At 40.9% G+C, this 27,500-nt stretch overlaps 1 protein-coding gene across 27 annotated transcripts in view; it reads left to right on the top strand.

The window, feature by feature from the left end:
• The window catches only part of LOC135198752 (serine/threonine-protein kinase WNK1-like), a 569,129-nt gene that overhangs the window by 472,878 nt on the left and 68,751 nt on the right, over positions 1 to 27,500 (top strand). For 11 of the 27 annotated variants that reach the window (XM_064226633.1, XM_064226620.1, XM_064226621.1 and 8 more), the window contains one exon: positions 18,795 to 20,100. In XM_064226633.1, the coding sequence (XP_064082703.1) occupies positions 18,919 to 20,100 (1,182 nt within the window). In that variant the 5' untranslated portion in view covers positions 18,795 to 18,918. Of the gene's footprint in view, positions 1 to 5,185; positions 7,418 to 16,845; positions 16,890 to 18,794; positions 20,101 to 27,500 lie in introns of those variants that run through there. The other 16 variants (XM_064226618.1, XM_064226611.1, XM_064226616.1 and 13 more) reach the window with 4 other exon arrangements.

Below are 27,500 nucleotides of genomic sequence, written 5' to 3'. Positions count from 1 at the left end.
CTAATGTCTTACCTTGCAGTAACCATGTCTCTATTAATGTTGTGTATATATATATATATATATATATATTGCATTATACTTGAATATATATACATGTAATTATATGTATATATTTGCGTGTGTAACGTACTTAGATAACTTTCTGGCAAATGATGGAAAGACCATTGAAGATCTGTTGTATTTACATTTCGAAAGATATTTGAAAATTCTTGTCTGACTATCATGGTTATCGATTAGGATGTCTAGGCTCATCGAGATGTTAAAATATATCTAGTAAGCATAGGCCCCCACTCTTATGTTAGGTCTGACACTAATTAAAAATATCATTGGTTATTCGTTATTTATTTGCTTATTTTTTGTCGAAACTGTGGCATATGAATGCTTGCCTATATATTTTCCATGTGTGATATGCACCTGTACGTATATATACAAGTGTGTCATAATTAATATGGCCATATATCACTGACCTGTCAGCGCTCACGTGTGGGCAGGTCCCTAAATAACCTGCCTATAAATGACTGCAGTACTATAAATTTGATTTACTCGATCCCATTAGTTCTTGGAAAAAAGGGAAAAAAATTTCAGTGCCACGTGGATAATGCCGACTTGAAAGCCAGCAATATCAAGCAAAAGTGAGAAAGGGGCGTTTCCGGGATTCCCGAGTTTCTACTTTATGAACGGAATACAGAGAATGCGGAAGGTCGAGAGAGAGAGAGAGAGAGAGAGAGAGAGAGAGAGAGAGAGAGAGAGAGAGAGAGAGTCTGTAGTTAAAAGGGATGCCTTAAGGATTATTCTGTAAGTCCAGTTTGTTTAAAGGATATAAAATTACCGAAGGAGGAAATTCTCTTAGATATAATGATAATTCTTTTCTGGATTCCCAATTGTGACATCAATACTCGAGTGAAGTTGTTAATTTCCAGTATGATTTTTAGTAATAAAGAAATCTTACTACTTCGGTAATGAAAAATGAATAATATTTTAGAAATTATGAAACGAGAGTCCTTCACGAAGCATTATTTAATGACACTTCGGTGAAAGATGATGCAAAGAAACCGGAAAGTAGTGGTTTCAGTTTACTTATTGTGGCTGATTTCAACTTTCTTCGTCCTTTGGTAATTATACCGAAGGATTAATTTTACCTGTACTTGACCCTCCTGTGAACTTTATCCATTACTAATATCATTTTGTAGAGCATACAAAAAAAAAAGTCCTCGAGTCTATATGTAACATTCTGCTAAATATTTTTTAAACCAACGAATCGAGGGAATATTGATATTTTACAGCACAAAAGATTTGCGGTATTGTATTTAAAAAGTCTTTTATTTTGTATAGCTGTGTACGATGTATATACACTGTAAGTTAAAAGCTCCAGTAATACAGCATTGTGATTTTAGTTCTTTTGAGGTTGTCATATTTATATCACGAAGTTTGGGCCATAAAATTCCATTGACAAAGAGAGCGCGTTGAATTTGCAAAAGCCCGTCAACTGCGACTAAGTATGAGCGTTGCGCGTAGATGTCTTTAAATCACTGCTGTGACTATTTAAGAATAAATCTTGTGAATTAGAAAAGATTAAAAAAAAAATAATAAAAAGACTCGCTTTAATGGGGTCGGAGTGTGGCGAAGCATGGTCTTGTAGATATGCCTTTATGGAGTTCGCGAGCAGGCTTGGATCTTCCTTAAATGGCAAATCATGTGCCCCGCGCGATTTACAAGGCTTGCGAGTTGCTGAAGCATCGAACAAGACCGATATTTCTCTCTCTCTCTCTCTCTCTCTCTCTCTCTCTCTCTCTCTTTGTATTTTGGGGCGGCGTGTTTATATCTCGCACTTAGTACGGGCGTACAGTTATATTGAAGTGTTATAATTATATGGACATGATTATATAGTACTATATATATATATATATATATATATATATATAGATATATATATATATAAGATATATATATTAGCTTTAGTTTATTTTATTTTTATTTATTAAGGCGTTTTCCCGTACAAGGAATGGATACAGAGAAACGGCTTAATCATTGTTGTGTCCCAACCGTGCAGAAAATTAATATGCATTTATATATATATATATATATATATATATATATATATATATATATATATATATATAATATATAATATGCGCGTGTGTGTGCACGCGCCTGTGTATAACCGCGGGTTATACAAATGTCAAATGTTTTTTGTTGCAAATTTTAAAAAGTAACTTTCAAAACTTCTAAGAATCCTGATTTTGCGAAGTCCTATATTTGTAAATGGTTGACATGTTTATGCGGTTTGACGACATCCCCCCCTTGTGTAAGTGATAGGAATAAAATTAGCCGTAATTTAAGGGCACCGTAGTAAAAGAGGTATTTACTTATTTCTCGAAAATGAGGTGACATCACCGTCGTCTGTAGAAAGTTTTGGAGCCGATTCTGGTCTCCGTGTTATAGATATCTGCAGTATACACATCTTACTATTTTACGTGTACAGTATGTGCGGGTACAGTATTTAACATCAGTTGTTCTTTGGTCGAATGTGAGGGACAGTGACAGGTAGTTCATGATACTAAGACATGCTATGCTAGCTATATATTTGTCGCATTCCCGACATCCCGGCACTGGAAGGGTGACATTCTTCTTGCGTATGGGATTTCTGGCACCAAAGAGCCACAGAGGGACAGACGAGTTTGGTTGGTGAGATGATGCCTGTACAAACTGACTCCTGACATCAGTGGTCACTATTCAGTTCGTCGTAAGACCCCCTTCCGATACGGAATCTCCCGGGTATCATGTATGGCCCTGTGCCATCAGTTCGGCTGCTGGGTGTAAGAGTGGTTGGCTCATAGCACTGACATATAACTTCGTTTTCATCTTCAGATGCTTCAGTGGACTTTGTTGTTCTTTTCGTCGCCGCTTCCTTTTTGTAGGCGCCCTTCTATTCTAATCTATGTCTTTCCCTTCTCTTCTCTCTCTTCTCTTCTCTTCACCGTCCCGCTTTCGGCTTCTGCATCTAACCTTTCTCGGGACTGTCCTGTCCTTGACAGTGTTTGTTTATTCAACATATTCCCCGAACTTTTGTTTTTCGGTCGACCTCTCAGCGTTTGGAGATATTTACATTTATGTTATGAAGGCGTCGTGGTTCTTGAGTGTTGCTTGTATTGTGAATTAGCATTTTCCTGTCTACTCAATAAAAGCGCTCAACCCCTGACGAGATTGTGATGCAATACCCTTGGCCCCTTCATAGAAGCAGTTTTCTAAATTGCATTTCGGCAGGAGGGTGTTAGCTAATGTGTTTGGCCCTCTGAAGTGCTCATTTCCTATTGGCCCCTGCTGATGAGAAAGGTCGCTTTCTGTTTGAACACCGTTCTCTCGCTCTCGTCTCGAGCAAGGCTCGTTGCCCCGATATGGGCTGCGCAAATATGTTTTTCCGTCTATTCAGTGAAGGTTTTCCGTTGCTTTCATTTGTTTAAAAGTGGATGTGGGTTGTCTGAAAGATTTATTCTTGTCAGCTTTTTTTTTTTCTTTTCTTTTTCTGTCTTCGACAAGGTTGCGAATTTGGCCTTTCATATCACGGCCCTGTTTTCACGGCTTTTGAAAGATTTCTTTTCTAGGGCTTCTGACAAAGATCTGTTTTCCTGTTGGCTGAAGTCAGGAGCGAGATGGTCCAAGGCAACCGGTGGTACGACTTTGTCCCGACGGGCGCCTCTCACACTAATATTAACGGAAGTTTTTATCGTTTTCTAAAGTATATTTGTCTTAAACTCTTGTCGGTTCATTCATAACATTAGAGGTAGTCACATAAAGGATGGTAAATGATCAAGAATGATTTAGATATAGTAATATGGATGAAGTTGATCGTGTTAAGATTACATAACGGATGATAAATTATCAAGAATACTTTAGATATAGTAAAATGAATGAAGTTGATCGTGTTAAGATTACATATAGGATGATAAATGATCAAGAATGATTTAGATATAGTAATATGGATGAAGTTGATCTCGTGTGAAAATTATCATGTCACGGATAATCATGCTCGTAGGCGAAGCCGAGCAGGTAGATGGTTTTTATCAGGTGGGAACTGGAGTTTCTTCAAAGAGAGCTGCAAAGAAATCGACCGAATGAATTCAAAGTAATTTAGGGGATGGAAAGGACTTCGCTTGTGGGAGTGGGTGGATCTAAGTGCAGGTAAGAAAGAGTCTTTGATATATTTGCCAGTCATTGTTACAACAGTGTCTGTACAAGGCAGTGCTGAGTGTTGATGATGTCGGACGTTATAGAGATAGGGGTCATGGGTCTCTCTCTCTCTCTCTCTCTCTCTCTCTCTCTCTCTCTCTCTCTCTCTCTCTCTCTCTCTCTCTCTGTCTGAATTTATTTGATCTACTTGGTAATTTTGTGTTCTTTCAGGGAAGGGTGATTACTTTTCTTTCCCCCGGCATAAGTATAATAGTTTCTCATGAGAGAGAGAGAGAGAGAGAGAGAAGAGAGAGAGAGAGAGAGAGAGAGAGAGAGTCGTCTTGGCCTAATGTTCTTGTTTCATATTAATGTATGACTAAGCTGTTACATATACTGTGTCTTGCCCATCATTTTGATATACTCGTGTCGCCATATAGTGTTCGTTGGTATTCTGGGCTTCTAACCCCTTCTCTAACCTCTCCCCTTCCCTCACTTCCTCAACCACCCCCCCCCCTCCCCACAAGAGGGAAGGTGAAGTCAACTTCTCCTTTGACATCTTATGTAAGGGCCATTACGGCTTTTGTGCAATTAATTAAGTACCGGTCCCTCCCCCTGCAATCCGGCAATTTGGGCTTGATTAGGAATGACTGGCTCTCCTGCTATTTCTGTCTTCGCGTTATGCTTGAACAAAATCTCTCAGAAATTACCGATTGCAAACTCCAAGGTTTTTTTATTTTTATCTTTTAGCTGGCTATATGACAAGTGATTTGAGTGACAATTGCATAAACAAATTTTCTCTCTCTCTCTCTCTCTCTCTCTCTCTCTCTCTCTCTCTCTCATATTTGTCGCGATTTTTTTCTGCACCGTGAAAGGTCATGGGCACTGGTCGAAAGAATTGGGGGCTCCTGGTGGGTTTGTGGGTCTTCGCTGGCTGTGGGGTTGAGGAGAAAGAAGAAAAAGAAGAAGTAGGCGGAGGAGAGAAGAGAAGAGAAGAGCGGAGGTCGTCCCTTCAGTACCTGACATTCTCCAGTGAGACTAACATCTCCACCCACCTTCTATATCCGTTCACCTTTCGTATTGCAGATTAATGATGTTTGCATTCGGTTCCTCGTGCGCAGAAAAGACGAGACGGTTATTGTTCCTGGAACGAGACCACGGCTACCTCGCATTTCCCTCGCAGTGAAGTGGTTTCCTGTAGAAAGTCGCATTTATCCAAGGCAGCTCTCCTGGAGGCGTATGCCTAAAGTTCCTTTTTTATTGGTGGACCACATTTCCTTCCCACCGTCGTGCGATTCCACCCCCTCTTCCACACGGGTGCTCTCACGCACGTACGTGCGTACGCGCTCAACCACCCGTCACCATTCCAGTACGTGTTTCCTCCTCCATACATTCTTGCGAGTGGAGGCAACTAAACTCGGTGTTGGTTCTGCCACTTTTACTCGTACATTCACTCCTCTCCGAACTTGCCCGGTCAGGTGCAAAAGTGTATCGGTTGCTGCAACTGGAAGTTATTGCGACGGATCGATTGTTGTTAGCGAGACCGTTCGGGCATTGGAAGAACGTATGCTGGCGTTTTGATATGCAAGCCCGATCGTGGGAAGGTTGTCGAAGTGTTTAGAACTATTGTAGCAGTAGGAGCTGTTTGGAACCACACGTGGCCTTGGGATATCCTCCCCCACCCCCTCTGCAACAACTTCCAGTCGCCTCGGGTGATGTGAGCCATAGTGTTTTTCCGTGTGTGACTTAGCCTGGGTTTTGCGAGAGCTAGTCGACCTTTTACTTCAGTAAGTGATGATGAAAAGTCCATGAGTAATGTGCTTGGTTGGGAATGAGTAGCATGTGCGTGAGGTCCGTTCATCTGCAGCATTTCGTTAGAAATGTTAACCCGTAGAAAGTGGTGGCGGGTATAGGTCGATGAGTTCGGCCAACTTCGTTTCGGCCAATGAGAGACCGAAGACCTCCAGCAGGTAGGGAGTGAATCATACTCTCGCCGCCAGTGGCTGAGCAGAATTGAACAAAGGTTGAAGCAGTCTGGTGAAGTTAAGAACTTATGGAACTCGTCAACAAATTATCTGTGCTGTTGTCATCAACGAAGGTTATTTGTGCTGCTGAAATCAAAGGGAATTGCTGATCGAAAGTTTTGAACTTGAATGTAGTGGTGTATCAGTTTCTCTGGCATTGATGCAGCGATCATGAAAATACATTAGTCATGAGCATGGATGTCTCCCAGTAGGGAGATTATCCTTCTGTATCAGTGTCCATGATCGTCACAGACAGACGTCGTTGCGCATCGTGAATTTGTCCAAGTAATGCTTAGCATGGACTATGAAGATTCTTCTTCTCTCGGAGAAGCCTCCTGTGCTTGTGCGTGTCAAAGTTCCTCCTCCTCCTCCTCCTGCCAACGCCCAGTTGGTCTGGAGGAAGATGATAATCCCCCGTGGAAAATCCCCTTCGAATTCTTACCGCTGCCTCAAGACAAAGATTTCGTGAAAATTAAAGGGCTGGCCATGGGTAGGACAGGAGAGTCGAAAGTGACTGTGAAAGGACGAGCAACGCCTTCTCGGTGAATTATGGTGCATCCATCAAGGGCGCTGTTCTTTTCGTGTGCAGCCCCCGTGGGTTTGACAGGTTCGTCTTGCGGAAGAAATGCTTTCATTTCAGTGCATGCAAATTGTGTGTGATAGGTTTTCCGTATAGTGAGTGTGTTGAACGTCCATTTTCTCGGCCTCCAACGTCTGGAGGCGCGCAAAACTAAACAGATGTTCTTAACATTCATCTCCAACCGCCGGTGAATGTGGAGGCTCTATTGGCTTTATTGGGTTTGGGATCAAAGCATGGGCACAGGGCCCTCTCATGAGAGATCGGTGGTGCCACGAAGACACCGCCAGTGCCACCCTGTCCACGCGCCCCTCATCAAAACATCCTCGGAAGCCTCTTCTGCGGGCCCAGATGGAACCGCCAAGTGCCCCTCCGTCGATACCTGGTTGCTGTCAGTCACGTCTCTGGTTTCGTCAACCACAGCGTCTTCACCGTTATCTTCTTCGGCATCAACCTCCTGGCTGTCTACATGCTGCAGCTGTCTCTCGAGCGCTCCTGCACGTCCCCAACGGTCGTGTACTCCCAGCCCTTCTTCGAGTCCCTACCATGCCCTGGATTTGGTGCCCAACACTCCACCCACGGTTGAAAATATTCCACTTCGGAGGAGAGAGAAAAGTCACTCACACAGTCAAGATGACTTCGTGACTGAACGGTATATTTTTCTGTATACTTTGTTCTTAATGATTTTAATGGAGAAATCATTAGAATGGCGCTTTTGGGGTAATCTTAAACAAGTCGTCACTTGAATAGTTCATGCATTTCAAACGTGTGCTGGTGCACTGACGTTCTTCCCTACCAAAATGCTTTAAAAAAAATTTTCCCGGCAGCTTATTAAAGCAACCACGGGTTTTACTGTAGAGCTTGGATGTTGTCTTATGCATGTTTTCTTATTCGTTTTAGGCAGACTCCTTTATCTAGTTAATAAGATCATTACCGTCCATAACCACGGCATTTTTTTTTATAACAGGAAATTTTAGTTAGTTCTTTGCATCAGTTCGTTCCAGTTCCCAAAACAGGTTTTTCCAGATTAGTTATGTGTACAATTGACCGGGAGAAAGTGGTCCCCACCCTCCCTGTTCCTTGTGGCATTGAATACTCGGTAAGATGAAGGGGGGGAGGGGGGAGTGCCGAAAGGGGGGAGAGAGAGAATTCAATTTATACATCATGTTCTGTCAGCCATTTTCTTCTCTGATTAAAACGTCATTTTTTTTTCATTGGCACTGTCGATAATGGTAAGGGTACAATTCCGATCGGGCGCTCAAGTTGTTCAGACAATTTTTCCTGAAAAATGATTAATTGCTTTTCCACTTTCATAGTTAAGACTAAATCTGAAATGTCCCCGAATGATAATGTACCCAAGAGTATTGTTTTGCTCTCGTTTCTTTCATATTTTAAGTCTCTCTCTCTCTCTCTCTCTCTCTCTCTCTCTCTCTCTCTCTCTCTCTCTCTCTCTTTTGGAGAGAATGTTAGCATAACAGTCTCTTGACTGTGTCGTTGTAAGATGCAAGAATTGGTGACTCGTGAGGCACGCAACCTCACATTCTAATATGATCAACAGAGTTAAACATGAACTTGGTCGAGTATTTTAGTACACACGCACACATACACACACACACGCTCATGGCTAGGCTTAATTACGTTGCTTGGAGGTCATGTGAGCGTTAGGCCTATAAGACTTCCCAGTTGTTGGCGCCTGTCAACAGGGGTTAGATGAAGCCTTGTTAGCGTATGCTGTACCGAATAGCGAAGTCTTTTATGGTCTGCATTAACGTATTCGTGTTTTTTTTGGTTTTTTTTTGCATAGCAACGGAATTGGTCCTTTGTTAATGTAAAATAACTTGGCCGCCGTCGGTTGACAACGTTGAATAGCTCTTGGCAGTGACTGATTTTCCACCATTGATAATTGCATTATATATTGTATAGGTATGTATATATAATATATATATTATATAAATAATATATATAATAGTATATATCTATATATATATATATATATATATATATATATATATCATATAATATATATATATATATAATGTATACATACACACACAATAGATTCTGAAGCGTTTTATCAGGGTTTTAGATCGCTTCGGAAGGGGTTCAGACCGGTATGAGACGGCTTTTGAATTGTTATGAGATATGAAGGTGATATGGGGGATGTTTGGACCACTAGGGATATCTGAATCGGCGTGTGGGGTTTTAGGGAGAATGTCTTTTAAATAAAAGTATGCTGAGCTAGGATCAAGCGCTTTCCTAAAAGCTGGATGAAGAAGAACTGGGTCTCTGCGTGGAAACAAATGCTTCGTTGGTGCAAATCGCTTCTTTAGCTACGAAGAGCCACAGTATCTTTGTGGGATTTAGAAGGGTACGGCCGAGAGTGCAGCATTATTTCCCTATTTACCGTTGTTCGAAGAAATAGTTTAAAGCAGCTCTATACAATAATAATGTATTCAAGGTGTTATATCTCGGAAATTAACAACAAAAACGTGAATGTATTCTGAATGTGCTAATGTATGTTATTGCTTACGAAAACCGGTAAATTTAGTCGAGAGTATGAAAGTGTGTTTTTGTCCTCTTTGAAAACTTTTGACAACTTTGGAAATTCCATGTTGAATAAAACCTGCGGTAAAACGGTCGAAAGAGCTTGTTTTAGCTCAATGTTGTATCGATCAATGAATAAGTGATAAAAATGAAATATTAATTTAATAAGTACCTTACTAGCGGAGGACTGACAGGGGACAAGGTTCTAGAGTATTGATTGTTAGTAGGGCCATTATTAAGCGTCTTATTTTTAGACTAACTGCTGCGTCTCTCTCTCTCTCTCTCTCTCTCTCTCTCTCTCTCTCTCTCTCTCTCTCTCTCTCTCTCTCTCTCTCTCTCTCTCTCTCTCTCTCTCTCTCTCTCTCTCAAACAGCGGAGAGTCATGAGAATCCGCAAGAAGTGAAAGCTATCTTTTTGTTCCGAAGAAGTTAGATAAAATCTAAGAAGTTAGATAAAATCTTTAGCTCTGTCTCTTGTGACTCACGCTTTGATTATGAAAGGAACCAGAATTGTTTGGAAATAAGTCTTCCTTTTGTCCGTTTGAAGATTCTAAAGCCGAGAGTTGTTTCGTAATGAGAGGTTACGTCAGGTGTACTTAACGATAATTTTATTTAAACTTAGATTTGTTTTTTCGTTATAGAATACGTACAATTGGCTGCTACCTCACCAGACAGACTTGTTGCTCTGTACCCAAGTGAAACAGCTGCTGCTGCTGCTTTACCTCCTGTCTCCCAACATTCGTATGCGGAATTGGAGCTATCCGAATTCCTATTAAGAGTATTATCGGTGGCACCAGCGTTTTGAATCATCCGTCTGAGATCCCTTTTTGAGTAGCAACTCTTACCACAGTTATTGCAGGTTCTATTATTTGACTGTGAGACTTCAAACCATTGAGGGTTTATTCTTTAGTGAAGTGAAGCCCCATCTTAAGGATTTTTTTTTCTCCATGGCTACCGGTTTGCATTGTATGAATATTTAGGATGTCTTCTAATATTTAGGATGTCTTCTATTCTTACTTTTTGTGATTGGCAGGCGACCGGAGGATGAAACTAGCATATAATTATTGTTCTTCAAAGCAGCATCTTTAGACCGGTGATAACAGAAAAAGACTGTCTAAAGTGCCATATGGACAACTGACATTGACAGACAGACACAGACACACGTAAGCCACCTTGACCTTCAGACAGTCAGAGTCTCTGTTTTAGGGGGAGGGGGGAAGTTCGGGTAAGAGAGAAATCGAGAGAAAACGGAGAGAGAGGCAACTCCTGGGGAGTTTTTCTAAAGCATGCTTTAGTTCCCTTGCATTTATTTTTACATCCAAGCATTGCCCGAGAGAGTTAGTATCAACCTAGGAATATTTAAATGGTTTTTGGTACCGCAAGGGTATTTCAGGGTTTGGTACTGCAGTAGATTGAATGTGACATTGAGGGATGGCTCAAGATTCAGAAAAAATGATCTTTTTAGGACCTTGGACGAAGGGCTAACGAGAGAAGAGGTGTGGGAGGGGGTAGGGGTGGGGGAGGTTTGGCGAAGACTGCCAGGTGCGAGTAGATTTATGTTTGAGAAAAATCTGCATTGCTGGGCGTTTGATCTTTGCGTAACGGGAGTATCAAGTTCTATGCGAAAGCGTCTTCTATTTGCGTTTGAGCGAGAGAAGGTTTTTACCAGTGGTCCAGCTTCCCCTGGCAATCTAGGGCACTTGTTACCGGTGACTAGACCGCCCATCTGCTCTCTCTCTCTCTCTCTCTCTCTCTCTCTCTCTCTCTCTCTCTCTCTCTCAGTTGACACAGTTGGCAAGCCTTGCAAAAGACGGCTTTTGCACTGCAGTGTGATGGTTGAGAGAGAAGCTCTAAAGGTGACATTACTACTTTTTGGAAATAGGGTCGGCCACCTTAAGTAGTTGAATGATGTTTGGAGTCTCGAAAGTTACCAGTCCGACGAAAACGATGCCCCTTCATGCCCTCAAGGCCACCGGAAGAAAAGAACACAAGTGCCAGCGCGTGATCTCATTGCAAAGTGATTAGTTGTCTACAGGGTCATGACCTTGTTTTGCATCCCGCCAGAAAATTTTTTTTTCTATGGTGTCTAAGATATCTCTCTCTCTCTCTCTCTCTCTCTCTCTCTCTCTCTCTCTCTCTCTCTCTCTCTCACTATTTGAAAGGTTCCAAATTTTCGGCCGGGGTATAGCGTATAGGTTTTATCCTTCTGTTCTGTTGCTAATGTAGCAGTATTAAGAATAATTTGTAAAGATATGTAAATTTACTTCTTCAGTGGTTTGAGAAGATATGGAAAGATTTACATTGCTTGCTTATATTGAAGTGTATATTTTCATGATAACACATATAACTATGTGGGCGCAAGTGTGCGTGTGCGCAAACTGACTGCATGTTCATGACCAAAGCCATGATTAGATTGTTTATGTTGGAGAAATGTCCCAATCTTGAACTGGGGTTTCGGATAATTTGAGATGTCAGATTTGTCCTCTTAGGTAATGGCATAATGCATTCTCTCTCTCTCTCTCTCTCTCTCTCTCTCTCTCTCTCTCTCTCTCTCTCTCTCTCTCTCTCTCGTGCGCGCGCCTGACATTGAGATTGAGATGATAAATTCAGCGGAGGAGAGATAATGGCCTCTACTCGGCGCTTTCATCAGAGAAATGGAGCGAATTCTCGTTTCTGGAGTTTGAGAATGCATTTTTATTTCTGCTCTCTAATAACTCTTGAAAATTAGTAAATAAAATAAAAATCAAAGCAGTATTCTGAAATGTCTTCCCATTTTCATTGTACTGTTGTGAGAATGCAAACCAGCCAGTGGGGCCATGAACTTGCCATATGGCAAGCTTCCACAAAGAAAAATTCTTTTTCAAAGACATTTGGTTTAATGCTGACATTATCATCCCTGATTCCAGAATTATATCCGAATGCAAATTTCTGATTTAATATTAAATTTCAACTTGCATGTTTTTCAGTTTTTTTTCGTTTATGTAAAGGATGAACTTCTTGTCGGCGAAAGCCTTTGATGATATCGCAGAGACGTTGCATCATTCTTACTTACATTTCACTGACGTTTTCTTCGCCTGTTTCGAGAATATTTTAGGATTTCTAGACACATTGCGTCATTTTTGTTTCATTGACGGTGCTTTCAAGTGGATTGTACAACTGCTGATGGTTTTTTAGACAGCGCATCACTTAATTGTCTCTTCTCCTGGCACGGGACAATAGCAGCAACGTTTGTAAAGTAGCGCAGCTATTCAGGCGAGTCGCAAACCTTGACCCAAATTGCATAAGAAAAGTATTCAGCAGACAGCCATTGCATGGATTCAAGGTTGTTCCTTATGGCTCAGGAAAACACCTTCGTTGAATCTTTCGCTAAGACCATTTTATTTCTCTCGCTTCATGTCCGTTGCCATTGACCTCGATAACAGAAGAGGCGCCTTTATGAATCCGGGTTAATTACTGCCTGTTTGGGGTTCGTGGTTTGGATTTTGTCCCCGTTGTTTTTTTTTTTTTATATATATATATATAGAATTTATGCGCTTTTTTTCGAAGTTACGCTAAACTAACAAACGAATAAAACAGATACAAATAAATCCTCTTCAGAGAGCGCAGCTTATAGTTAAGGAGGACTTCATACAATGGATGGGCGTGACCGTGAAAAATCTGCCAGCACCGCTGCTTTCAGCTCACGACTCTTGGCTTATTTCGTGGCCCTCTCCGAGATAACTCGCTCGAACTGGTTCTCCTGCCCAGCATCATCGCCGTTGGGATGACGCAACTCTCTCTCTCTCTCTCTCTCTCTCTCTCTCTTTTGGCAGCTGCGTCGTGAGGGATGTGGCTTCATGTCACTGGTATGATTACGGCCGAATTTATGTTAAAGCATTTTGCTGTTTCAAATATTCCGACTGCCAAGATTATTTCGCTATGAATATGACATGTTAGTATTGTTTATTGGTCGTCAGGCTGATAAATTATGAAATTGGACGGGCGTGTTTTCTTCTTAAAAATAAGGTACTTATCGTAGTAAAGTTAATTAATCTTGGTAAAATGCACTGTATTTATTTATTTATTTATTTATTTATTTATTTATTTATTTATTTATTTATTTACATAATTGAGCGTTTTTTAAGGGTTACTGGAACATATAGATTCCTTGCCTTTCATTTCTATGAGTGTTTTCCTGTATTGTATCCTCGACGAGTTGTTAATACCTACTTTTGTGCCATACTGAATAGCAGGGAGACTAAACTTTATCAGTTATACGAATGGTTATATGACTCCGGAAATAATATCAATAGTAAAAGCTATAATGATAACCATGACCGAAACAGAAATATATTAATGAAATTTTAGCAATGATGATGATGATATTTGATTTATCGGTGCTAGACTTGAAATTGTTTAGGACATAATCTTGGAAGCTTCTATGTCCTATAAGGGAACTCCACCAATAGGTCGTAGATCCTTCGTCGCTGCCACTTTATTTCTAAACGCCTCGAACACGAAGCATTGGTTCCTTGCATTTTCGCTACCTTATATTTGATTGTATGGAACGCCTTACAGGCTTGGCTAATTAATTACGTTTCGTGTTGAATTTAGTTGCATTCCACAGATCATATAGGAGTTGTCACTGGTAGTAACATTATTTTTTCTTTATTTGATTATTTGTTGTCATTTCAGTTGTTCAGATTTCCTTAAAAAATTAGTAGGGATTTTGGCTGAAAAAAAATGAATCACCACTGTTACCACAGTATTTTTATAAGGTGGTGAATTTGTAATTATTCTTAGTTGTCTGTTAGATGGAAATTAGCGTTAATTGCAAGATGGATTGTTTTGATTCATTTAAAATTTGTTAGCCCTTCACGAGATAGTTGCGTCTACAGTTTTCCGACGAATATATGTTAATGCGATTTTAGTATGTAGCAGATACCTTATGCGGAAGTTTACAGGGAATATACAGAGATTGCACTGCCAAATATTAATAAAATAATAACTGATGGGTATTCAGATTAATACGTTAAAGTTATTCTCTTTCTCTCTTCCATACTGTAATAATTTTCAGTTATTGCTGTATGGAAGAGATAAAGGGAATAGCTTTAATGATTAATCTGAATTCCCATGAGTTTTTGAGTCTGCTGTCAGACGGACCATGCATGGCTTCTTCTGCCATGCCCCCCCTCCTTTTTTCCTCTCATTCCCCCTCCCTTTGATTTAGATGAATTGGGGCTGTATAAAGATTTAGCTTCGAACTCTCATTTGACTTATGTGGCTTACATAATCAGGTGATCACTCCTCACGTTCGTATTTGTATTCTGTGCCTCGTTCTCTACCGGCGAATTTACTCTTTGCAACATAACCTTCCTTAGAATTCGTTCGAAGATCGCTGTGTAGTCTTTTGTTAATGCTGCATTGAACAGTTATTGGTAAAATATATTTCAAGTATCTGACTGTGGAAAATGAAACCTCTGAACGTCACTACTTCAAATACACGCTTCCCTTTTGGTGTCTGACGCAGAGATGCTCAACAATTCGGATGTTCTGTTCCTCACATAATATATCTGCCCTCGGTGGAAATACACAGGTGACATTGCTGCCAGGGCCTCCTCGTCAGAGTTCTGGCCGTGCTACATGTGATCTGGTATTGCTTGTTGGTGTTACATGTGTTACATGTGTTACTGCTTGTCGCAGGTCTCCCAAGACACGTATGCGATTTCTTCCTCCTTGTATAGAGTACTGTGCTGATAGTATTGGCTGAGGAGTGTTGAATAACTTGTACTTTAGCTTTGATTCGGTTCAGCAATTTTATAAGGACTTCTCTTTCTCTGTCTTATGTACAGATACCTTTTTGTGCATTGCTTTGTATAACTCACAATGCGTCTTATCGTAACTTAGATACGTAATAGATACTTTGAGGAAGTTTTGAACACATTTTAAGTTAGAATGAATGTCGCCTTTGTTTGTTATCCTCCATTGTTTTCCAAATCATTTTCTTTGTCCTACGGTATAAAAACCGTTTCCTCATCACCCGTGAAGGCTGTTCTTTCCATATACTGACGTCATTTTTGTTTTTCTGATCATGGATTTACCAGAGTGGTCGTCGGTTTGATGCAACAAAATAAAGCGATAATGTTATGTAACCGGAAAGGTGAAACAGGAAGAATTTTGCCGTAGTAGTTTGAAAGTAATTTTGACCTTTTAGAAAAGGAAATACTGGATAGCTGGAAGATGCAAAGAATGAATAAAAAGTCGAAGAACTGAAATAATCAAGCTATGCAAATTGCGGAAGTAAGAATAATTAAGGGATGTGTAAACAATTATGATAAAAGGGAAATGCTGAAAACTACGATCTCTGCGAAAGAAATTATTATTCCAAAAGCTGACCTTAAATGGACGAACATTTGCTCTCTCTCTCTCTCTCTCTCTCTCTCTCCTCCTTCTCCTCCTCCTCCTCTTTCTCTCCTTCTCTCTGTCTCTTCCTCTCTCTCTCTCGTCTCTCTCTCTCTCTCCTCTCTCTCTCTCTCTCTCTCTCTCTCTCTCTCTCTCTCTCTCTCTCTCACTAACCTAAATTATATCAGATTGTGAATTACTTGATGTGGTCAGGTATAATTAACGGTTCTTATACACAGGTTAGGATTAGCGAACAAGAAGTCTTAATTACGTCAACCATAGAAATGACGTCTCTTAGATTAGGGAAACCCGAATTTTAATGGATTTAGGCATTTTCTTTGTAGCAGGTAATAGCTCGTCTTACTCTGTGCCATCATGGCAATGTCCATTTAAGAATTGAGATAAGAATACTAAATACTGTATGTATTGTTAAGAAACATTAAATTTAATACCCATTAACTTTAATGCAAAGATAATTTGCTTGGAGAAAATTATGGGAAAAATTATTTATAATTTTCGAAAAAAAAATCATTTAAAAAAAATCAGGATTGTGCCGTCGGAGGGACCGTTTTTTTTTTTTTAATATAAAATATATTCAATTAAACACCAAATAATCCTAAACAAGTAAGATATGAAAGCAAAAAACACCAGGCTGGTTTCTACTCGAATTACACATGTTTTAGACATTTTTTTTTAAATGGCCATGTTTATATTTATCTTATGTTTTATATTAGTGTCATTTTTTATGTGGATGTATGTATTTATGTTTGTGAGAGAGAGAGAGAGAGAGAGAGAGAAGAGAGAGGAGAGAGAGAGAGAGAGAGGAATATCACTTGTTTAAACCCTGGAAGCACTTATATATCATGAACCTTTGGAGACTGCGTGACGTGGCTCATGCTGATTGGACGGGATGTAGCAATGTGTGTGTCTATCCTAGAACCTTGTAAGGTCACGCGCTAGGTAATGCATGTGCGCGCGCGCGCGTATTTTTCCGTGTGAATGGTGACTGCGTGAGTTATGGAGAACAGACCAGTCTTCAGTTGTGCGTGAGTGAGAAGAGGTGAGGGAGAAGGAGGAGGATATCGGAAAACATTTCTTCTAGCGAATCCCTGCATCTGCACGTCTGCCATAAGCAAATTCCCGTACCATAATGACTTTTCGTGCTGCCGTAATGGTAGCTCGTGTTTCAGTGTGTCCCAGGTATTTTTTTTCTTTTTTTATAGTGTGAGCAGTGTATGTCTTGTTAATGTCCCTCCTTTGTATTTTTTATCAATAATCTTAGTGTTTATGAATTTACCCCCTTGCCTCTAGAAGTGTTACAATTGTATTTTGAGTGTTTACCCATTTACATGATTTCTAAAGATTTTGTTTGAGTGAAAAGGTTCCTTCAATTCTAAAGATTTTGTTTGAGTGAAAAGGTTCCTTCAATTCTAAAGATTTTGTTTGAGTGAAAAGGTTCCTTCAATTCTAAAGATTTTGTTTGAGTGAAAAGGTTCCCTCAAAATTCCCGTCCTGAAGATGCAGGCAACTAGTTGAGAACCTTTTGCCAATTCGTGATATTCCGGTGGCTTTGCTTTTGTTCGTAAACGATTCTTTCTGACTTCAGTGAAAATGTTATCTTGAATTTCAGTGGATGTTGTTTCAGTGTTGGTCTTTGTTAAGAGTCAAATCCAGTGTGCGCTTGTGTGCGCGTGCGCTTGTTTGAGGTCATTTGGTGTGATAGTACGCAGTTTCTTTTCCGTTTTAGATAGAAACTAGTTTTCATAGAGAGATTTTACTCGTACCCAATTGTGTGCTTGGGAAGTTTGTGTTACAGGTTTTTTTTCTTTTTTCCATAAAGTGCGCATTTTTGTTACAAGTCTCTTCGAATTTTTTGTTTCAGTATGCAAGGATATTGCGTTATGTTCTTCCCTATGTTCCTTTTGAAATCCGCTTCCTTCCGGATGAAATGTCTAAGAGGAATTATTATGGATTTTTTTTTTTACTATGAGGAAGAGTTCTTGCTCATACTGGCACCTGAAGTGTGTGTGCGTCACACTCGTTTCCGTTGAATGAACGTTCGACTGTTTGTAAAACTGGGTGATTCATATCCTTTCGTGTGAAATCGAGGTGTTCACTCGTCGAGTGTAAATGGATAATGGAAAAATATAAATTTATTTTAGTACTCTTAACATTCCCAAGTTCCATTCTGTCAGCGGATTGTATTTTGAATGTCTGGAAGTTGTTTAGTTTTGTTTTCATCTTCCTTCGAGGGTGGGATGTTGAGACGTGATTACCTCCTTTTACTGTATATACCTCCTTTCATATTCTATTTCTTCATCTTACTTTCCATCCTCTCCTAATACTTGATTCATAGTGCAACTACGAGGTTTTCCTCATGTTACACATTTTCAAAGCTTTTACTGTCAATTTCCATTTCAGCGCTGAATGACCTCATAGGTCCCAGTGCTTGGTCTTTGGCCTAAATTCTGTATTCAAGTTACTCGGGGAAAACACGTCTCTGTCTCCCACTATCACTTTATATAGAAATGTCATGGTTGCGAGCATTCAAGCAGCAAGATTGTTTATCCCTCATCACCTTTCTCCTTTCTAAGCTGGGCTCTTTTGGTATCTCTGGAGATCTGAGAAGGTGTACCAGTTCCTGTCTCGTTTTCTTTCTCGTCCTTCATATTTATTTCCGAATGCGTGGGTGATTGAGTGTTTTATTTGTAGCTTTGTTTGTATGTGTGTGTTTTTTGTTTGTGTGCGCGCGCGCGTGCAAATACTTAGGTTCATGTTAATGAGCGCAGGATTTTGCGTGTGATGTTTTGCAAGAAATCTGGCGGAGAGCAGCTTGTTTGTGTTTGTGTGTGTGTGTGTGTGTGTGTGTGTGTGTGTGTGTGTGTGTGTGTGTGTGTGTGTGTGTGTGTTATATGAAGATTTTGTTATGAGATGACATGCGTGACTCTGGAATGGACTTGCCATTTTAGTTTGTATATTCGTGAAAATGCGTGAATCTGGAAGATTATTTTTTTGTATCCTTTGTTTTTTTTATGTTACCAAGAGCAGATGTACTCATGTGACTGCCAGTGTATAGTTGTTATTCTGATCCTGCGGGTATTACAGGTGCGGTCATGGCGGCGTGGTGGGCGGGGTGGGCGGCGCAGGCGGCGGCAGCGTAACGGGGAGCGGTTGGCGCGCCGCCCCGAAATCGGGGGGCGCAGCTTCCGGACCCGGGTCGCCGCCTGCGATGTCCAAGGGCCGCTCGCGGGGCTCATCTGTTACCTCGACGGCTCCTGCTGCCGCCTTCTCCACCACCCTCTCCACCACCACAACCACAACGACGACGACGACGACAACCACGACGACGACAACACCAACCACCACGACGCCGACAACCACCTCCACCAGTACCACCACGACGGCCACCACCGCTGCCACCACCCCCACCACTCCCACCATGAATGGTGAGAGGCGGTCGGGTGTCGAAGTGGTGCCCCAGCCGCCCCCTTCTAACAGGCGGTCCGTCCGAACCTCCAACACCTTCACCTCTAGCATTAAAGGTCTCTTACAGCAGCGAGAGGACTCCGCCGGGGGCCAGGGCGGGGGAGGAGGGGTAGGCGTCTTGACGTCGCTGCGTCGGTCGTTGCCCAGGTCGCGTTCGACGTCGGCCAACGTGGGAGAAGTTCGTCCTGGGCAGGAGGAAGGAGGAGCTGGCGGTCGGCGCATCACGCTTCCCTCCTTGCGTACCCCGGGAGGTCCTCCCAGGGGCAGGAGGACGCTTTCCATGTCGAAAAATAGACGCTCAGTGATACTGGAGGAGGACAGAGAGGCTCTCAACGGTGAGGAGTCTTTTGGCCCCCTGACGCCGACGTCGGTCTCGGGGGTCAATCACTCGTGTGGAGGCACTACCACCACCACCACCGCCGCCGCCGCCACCGCCGGCAAGCGGCAGTCCCCGAGGCCTCGACGCTCCCAAAGTGTCCAAGACGGAGAGCGCCAGTCCCTCGCGAGGGCAACAATTGTGAAACAATCGAGTGTCGAAGAACATGTGTTGGATAACAGTGAACAGGACCAGCAACCGTCGCCTGGGCAGCCCCCGGGAGATAGGCGTTCGCTCTTAAGCCAAGAAGACGATCAGGGCGTTGAGCCAAGTAGTGAGAGGCTGGGTGAGGAAAGAACTCGAGAGGCAGGTACTCTTACGGAAAAGGAAAAGTTAGAAGGTGAAAAAGAAGAGAAAGAAAGAGATGAAAGAGAAGAGGAGGAACGGAGGGCGCCCGTTGAGGACGAGGACGCCGAGGAAGCCGTGGATAAGTCCCCCGATGGGCGTTTCCTCAAGTTCGACCATGAAATCGGTCGCGGGTCCTTCAAGACCGTCTACAGAGGACTGGACACCGATGCTGGCGTTGATGTCGCCTGGTGCGAACTCCTGGTAAGTATCCCGAGTGGGGCGTTGCCTTGATTCTTTATATTGTATCTTTATGGCCTCTTTAGAATGTTAATTTTAATCCTGTATTTATCAAAATCACAGGTAAGTAAAGCTACTGATCTGGAAATGTAAAAACGAATTTATGGCACTGCCTCATAACCATTTCATGTTTTCTGTTTTCAGATTTTTTTTTTGCATTGTCATCGGAGAGCACTGGTTATCAAACAGTGTGTTAGCTTTATGTATATTAAAAAAAATAGTAATAGGTGCTGAAATGATACTGCATAAAAATGCGGGTTGCCAAATTTGAATTGCATTGTCATTCAGTTCATGCTGTCGATTTTCAGAAATTTTAATTTCTCGTGGCATTCAGTTTTCTTTAATCCTAGTAAAGCTCTTCACTGTGTAATATATATTCATATTTGTTTTACTAACGATAAATTTATTTGATATTCATCCAGATTTGATGCACTGGATTTTATTTTAAACCACTTTTATGTTGGATCTTGCTGCGAAGGTTATTTCGATTTTGCTGTTAATTTTAACATAAGAATTTATTGGAATGAATCTCGCTAAAAATCTATTAATATTGAATATTGAAATTCAGAATCAAAATATGTATTTAACTAACATCACAGTTGCTAAACGGGATCCCATTGAATTATAAAAATTATACTTGTTAAGAACTCATTTCATCACCTTCCGTATTTTATTAGCAATTAGTGGGAACGTCTTCAGTTTGTGCATATGGTAGAATTAAGTTACTGATGGTGTTTTTAACATTATTATTATTCTCACAGTTGATATACGAAAGCTCATTATTCATCGGCATGTTTTTGCAGTGCCAGGTAAGTCATGATTTTTGCCATGGAGAAACAAGGCATGCATAAGAATGATGAAAGGTCGTTTTGACATGCAGAGCTAATCATCTCTTTAGTGTTGATTGATGCCGAGTTTGGCATTCTTGGACTTCAGTCTGGTTATCACTGCCGATGTAAATGTTAATAGAATGAAAGTAGTAGTAATAAATGATATTGACTCTGAAGCATTGCCTGGTAGTCTTGCCAACTTGTGGCGTGAAAAGCAGTAGTATTATGTTCGTGTAGAGCTTAATCATTTAGTCATAGTAGGGTCTTAATCTTAGGTTTTTATATCCCTTAGCTGTATTCGTCAAGCAGAAAAAATAAATTTTGCAGTTATATTTTCCGATAGGTTTTGATAAATATAATTACGTCCCGTTTCATTATTCAAAGTACCTTCCATTAGTTCTGTAATAAAAATAGTTATAATCATAATAATAAGAAGAAAAGTAAAGCTCGAAACCATTAAAGATTTACTTGTGTCCGTGGTATACCGGCGAGAATAATAATTTCGTGTCGAACTTTCCAAGAGGCGTTTTGTTTTGCAAGCCCCGTGTTATGTAGCGTATTGGTTATGAGGCCTCTTTACAAGTACTTGAATGCATGACCAAACCGCCGCGTTTGTATGCAAATGAGGCTCGACGTGCTCGCAAGGTTTTTAGAAATTCATTGAAGTGTAGAACAATTCAAACAACGAATGGACCGTGCTAGGGTTTTCCGTGGAACTAATGTCGTGTTTTATTTTGTAAATTGCGCATGTGTCTCCGTTTTCACACATACAAGTTATCCCATTTTTTAAACCACGCAAAAACTCAATACTGGAATTTTTGAAGAACGATATACCAGAGATTTTAGGAGTGTGACTTATGAAGTTTAAAGCCGTTTGGCCACTTTGGAGGGAATTTACTTTAGCTCATTTTGGAATTGGCCCACTTGAAAAAAAACGAATTATTTTTATGTTATTATTCGGAAGAGAGAAAAAAAACGTGAATTATTGTTATGTTTTTATTCGGAAGAGAGAATGACATTCTTGAAAAATATACCATATTGACCCGTCAAAAATCGACAAAAAAAGTTTAATCAGGATAATTGCTTTTCCACGAAATATCGTATAAACTGACCCTTACTATCTCTGGCGCAGAATGTTGAGTTAGCACGCGGGATATGCAGTTTGTGGATATCTAGCAAACACTTGTGACCTGATATATTCTCTATGTAATCAGGAAGACGGCCAAAAGTGAGACAAGTAAGTGAGCTTAAAAGAACATTTCAGCAGCGGCGAGACCTGCTTATAGAACAACCTATTTAAAATTTTATTTCCACCCGAAACGACTTTGGGGAAGGAGTGAACACGACTCGGAACCCCGAATGATCATCCGTCCGTGTTTTCACCCTGTTCGGTTCACTGAAGCGTTGTATTAGTGCTCGTAAATCTGGTTCACCTTTTAACATCTTTTGGTCTTGTAGTCGGTGCTCGATTTCCAACGCCTGATCTGAGGTATTGCGCTTCCCCTTCCCAGCTGTGTTTGCGTCTCCCGGCCCCGTTACGAAAAAATGACGGCGATTTTAAATTTAAAACACAAACTTGACACAGATAGCGATTTTAAGCATCGCAAGCTCGCCAGGCCGCCTCGCCTTGACTCCTTGGTCGCGCGTCGGCGACAATGCGGTCAGCAATGCCGATGTCAGCGTTACTGTCACAGCTGCAGGGCAACAAGCCTTGGGCATTTGAAGGGAAGGAGGGCACGTGAAGAGAGAGAGAGAGAGAGAGAGAGAGAGAGAGAGAGAGAGAGAGAGAGAGAGAGAGAGAGAGAGAGAGATTTATTGGGCAGGATATATTAGCTGTAGGAAAGATAAGGGTTGGAGTGTAAGAGAAATACCAAATTATTCGTACCCACTCGGTTGATGGTGCAATGCGTCACCTACAATCTATCATAGTAGTTAGATACACTCTTATTCTCTAACATTCAGAATCCAAGATAAGGGTTAGCGAGTTTTAATGGGGGCTTAGTTAAAATTCTGTAATTAGTTCATTGTAATAAGAGGTTGAACCATGTTTTAATTATATCCTTGGAACTAGATAAAAAAATAAACTTAGATAAAAAAAAAATAAACTACGTCATTACTTGTATTGGGGGCAATCACAAGCATGTTTATGTAACTGGATTGGAAAGAGAAGAACCTAGATAAACAAGGCAGTGTTACCTGTATTTTTAGGATAAATAGATTGGGTACATTGTCCATTTTATGGCCCCTATGTGTTTTTGTGACGCCAGTGCTAGGTAGGCAGCCCTGTTTCGTTTTATAACAAGTACACCCATCATGACTTAAGCTTTAATCCTGAGGGCAAACGTTGAACTAGTTCTAGTGGTCGTTAAGACTAACGGTGAAGGAGTTTATGCTTATTGCAGAATTACCTCAAATCCCACTCGATCCATTACACTGGAATTTGTACTCAATTTAATCGCGAATGCTCTTATACCATTCGTATAGGTGGAAATAACTTGCCAAGTAGCTTCGAAACCTTTTTTTATGAATCACTCTTGGAGTCTTAGGTAAGCTGCCTTGACCTAGGATGTGTAAGCCATCCCCTTTTCTAATTAATTTTTCCACCGTGTGCATTTCCGATTTCGTAGTTTAGGCTATATTGGATTCGACAATGTTGTTTGAGATTAAGCTGGCCTTATGCCAGCACGGTGCTCTTGCACATAGAGCAGCCTGTAGAAGAATCGACAAGTTTGTTGCTATGGCGTCAAGTTTTGCGTTTCCTTTTCGCTGCTGATACAGTTTAGAACTGTATGTTCCCCAAAACTGCTTATTACCGAGATCAAAATAAAGGAAAAGAGTATACTTCGCGAGATAGGATCTAAATCCTTTAAACATACTTCCCTCCCCCCGTCACCGAAGGGCGTCCACATTCTCTATGAATTGAAGATCCATATGGGTAGATTAAAATTAAAAACGTCCACACGGTGAGGCTGGCGTTAACGGCAATTGATAAAAATATGCCTCGTGAACCAGTGGAGCGAGTGAGATTTAATCCTGACTAAATCCACTCTCAATCGTATTTACTGCGCATGTTTCTGAAGCATCTCGTTACATAAAATTCCTTCCGAGATAATCCAGTTCTCGCATTTTTCCGACTTAATCTAATGGTATGTTTTTTATTTTGCTTATACCAACCATTGCTCCCTACGTTCCATCCGGGTCCACTTCCATCTACGTGAACTTGAGTGAGATTGGTTTACTGATACTTGACGTGGCGGTCCTTTTGTATAAAAGAATGTAAATATGGGTAAAAGAATGCCACAGAATTTCTCAGGATGTTGCCTTTGAGTTTCTTGGCAGTACAGTTTAGCAACATAACTAGAAAGTAATTGGTTAGTTATTTACGGTTGAAGTTAAATTGATATAACGCTGGATCATTGACTTCTTGAATATTATTTGAGTATGCAAGATCTCATAGGACGGTTCGTAGATATAATTTGGTTGTAGGAGAGAGAGAGAGAGAGAGAGAGAGAGAGAGAGAGAGAGAGAGAGAGAGAGAGAGAGAGAGAGAGAGAGAGAGAGAGAGAAGATAAGAGACGAGATAGCTCCAAGACTATTTATTGCAACAAAGCCATCTTTGTGGTAAATAGATTCTTCAGTCTCTGTGATAAGACGGAAGTAAATGCAGACACTCGAGATGGGGTCAACTTCATGAAATACCGACCCGTGAAGGATAAAGGGCCCAGGAAAAGTAAGAAACGTCCTGGGTTTGCCACAGACAGCATTGGGAAGTTATAGCTTATCAAAGAGTTCGTTATTTGCACAATTAAGTGTGAAAAATTGTGAGGCTGAACTTGAAGTCACTCTATCTTTAATGAGAGCTTTCAGAAATCGGGTGATTGGAAAATTGCTCTACAGTACAATTCCGTACTTTCACCCTTTTTTTTTTTATATATATATAAGGTAGTGAAAGAGGCAGTGCCAATAAAGTTATTTTAAAACTTACCACACCGAATGGGCTAATTTTCTCGAACACCTTTTTTCCCCCTTACAATTTGCTCTTCCTTGATGTGGATCTCAGAGATGTGTGTGTGGTGTGTCTGGTGGGCAAGGCCGACGGAGAGACGAAAAAGAAGGGGTTAAAGGGATGACCTTCCCCTGAGGGTTATTCATAGAGCGGATTGCATAAACCTTTTGCTATGATACCTCTTCCCTTCTGCCCCATGAGGAGGAAGCGGCGGCGGCGGCGGTGTTTAGTCATTGGCCAGGTTATGGATAGGTGATGTGTTGAGATGTTGTGAGAGGACGACGACGGGGCCTTCGTTCGCGACCTTCTCATTTTTGTAACGTTTATCTTCCGTTCATGGGCTCTCTCTCTCTCTCTCTCTCTCTCTCTCTCTCTCTCTCTCTCCTACACGTGTTCACTTTTCTTGTCTCATTCCGGTTGTACTGTTTAAACTCTCAAGTTTCTACTCTCTTTCTCTTCGTTGTTACTTCGTTATTCCATTCCATTTCTTCAGTTTTACTTCCTCCTCCATTTTTTTTCCTCACCGCGGAAGAAGCACTTCGTAGACTGATGATAAAAAAAGAAAGCCTTGACCCTGGAGAAACCTTCCTTCGTAATTTTGACGAGAGCTTGTGCCACACCTGTGTCTAGTGTCATTAGTAAGCATCTTCTGAGGGGAGCCCCTTATTACCTTTCACATGGAATTTTTATATCCCCAGTCCTTGTCACGAATTACCTATACAAAAAGCTAGGCTTTCTCTATGCTGATAGGGGAGCAGTGACGTGGTTACAAAAACGTACAAGATAGTGTGACTATTCTCCTACACACATGCATACACTTGAACATTAGTAGGTTTCGTTCATCGGTAATCAGTAGGTGGATATGTTGATAAACAGATAGAGGACTTGTGTATCTGGAGCCGACATATTGATGAGCTTAATGACTTCTGTATCTTGTCTTTATCAGCGTCTTTTACGGTTTAGGCTTTTCAGAGTCAGAAGTGGCAAGTTTTTTGTAAGTTTTTAGTTATTGCGTAATTTTACCGTATACTTTGACGTGTATGTCACTTTGAAGATGAGTAGCGCCAGCATATTATGGACATTATACTTTGTAAGTGTGTGCGTTTTTTATGACGGTAGCGTATTAACACATACAATAACACACACAAGTAAAGACAGATGTAAGGAAACAACATTGAGTGTTTTTTAAAGGCTAGAGCATTACAATTTACGTTTGGGTTGTCTCGTTTCCTTGTAGAAAAAGGTTAGCATTTTTTTGTCATTTCTTCCTTTTCAGCATACAGCGGTAGGAAATACCCAGAAAAAACACAATGTTTTTTACTTTATTTTTTTCTGTTTGGTTCGTTTTCTGTAGTCAAACCAGCGTCGAGGGAGAGGACAGGAATGTAGGGGGAAACTTGAACTTTTTCATGGAAAAATAAGGAGGAACATAAAGTAATGCCACAAAAAGCAGCTGCACCAGATTATGTAATCATTTTTTCATCTCACATTTCGGAAATTCTTGGTCGGGATGACACGAATGTATTATGCATTTTTTTTCCCTTAGGTATCAGTGAAATTATTTGGTACCATGTTTTTCTAACAGATTGTTTAAAGCTCTGTGTAATGACATCATGGGCTCGTTATCTAAACTGAGAAATAGAAAGGAATTTATCCAGTTGTGCAAGGGAACCATCTGCGTACTTAAAGCTTGTTTACCTGTACTATGTACCCCTCCATCATGTTAGCAGCATTCCCGCACCTGTTTTTTTTTTCTTTTTTTCATGAATAGTTAAGCTGATAGCTGCAACAATCATATTATCCTTGTATAGTTGCTTGAAATAGTATCAATGACGAATAGAAATGAAAAATTATGTTTGTAAAACCCAGACGTAGTAACGTACAGGAAGCGACCATTGCAAAACAAGCTAATCGGTGGCAGTCATAAATCCCCGCGGTTATGTAAGAAAGGGAGAAATTGAATTGGCAATGCACAGACTGGATAAACCAAACGACACCAACAGGATAATCCGAGGCAAGCTTGGCGGATATCCTTACTTGTGATGTAGCAGCAAAGGTAATTGAGCAACGAAAGGGTCGGACGGTCGTGACATGACGCAAGTTACGGAAAGTCACCCGTTGGGAGATAGAGAGGAATATTCCTTATTTGTTAATACTTTTTTTACTTAAAAGTTCATACTTTTTTACAAATTTGTTTATATATAGAGGCGAAATAGTTTTTGGGTGAAATTGACGTAGAGTTCAATAGCAAGTCCCCTATTACGTCTGCAGTAAATTCTAATAACTGCGCGCCGTTGCGCCACATTTCGACGTGGTTACGTCTATACACACTGTGGTTTTGTCTATCCGGTAAAGTCGTTTGTGCCGCTGACGGAGGGGAGCAATGATGAAGGGGGTGGAGGAATCCTATTGTCCTTCATCCTGCTTCAGTTGGCTTAGAGTAGGACTCTCTTGGCCGCTCTGGGGCAGGTGTCTTCTGCAGTTTTCTTCCTATGCATGGTTTTGACCCTTTTTAGCCGTGTAGACCA

Source organism: Macrobrachium nipponense, chromosome 22, assembly GCF_015104395.2.
Source record: "Macrobrachium nipponense isolate FS-2020 chromosome 22, ASM1510439v2, whole genome shotgun sequence".
Lineage (NCBI taxonomy): Eukaryota > Metazoa > Arthropoda > Malacostraca > Decapoda > Palaemonidae > Macrobrachium > Macrobrachium nipponense.
This window is presented reverse-complemented; position numbering and strand designations above follow the sequence as displayed.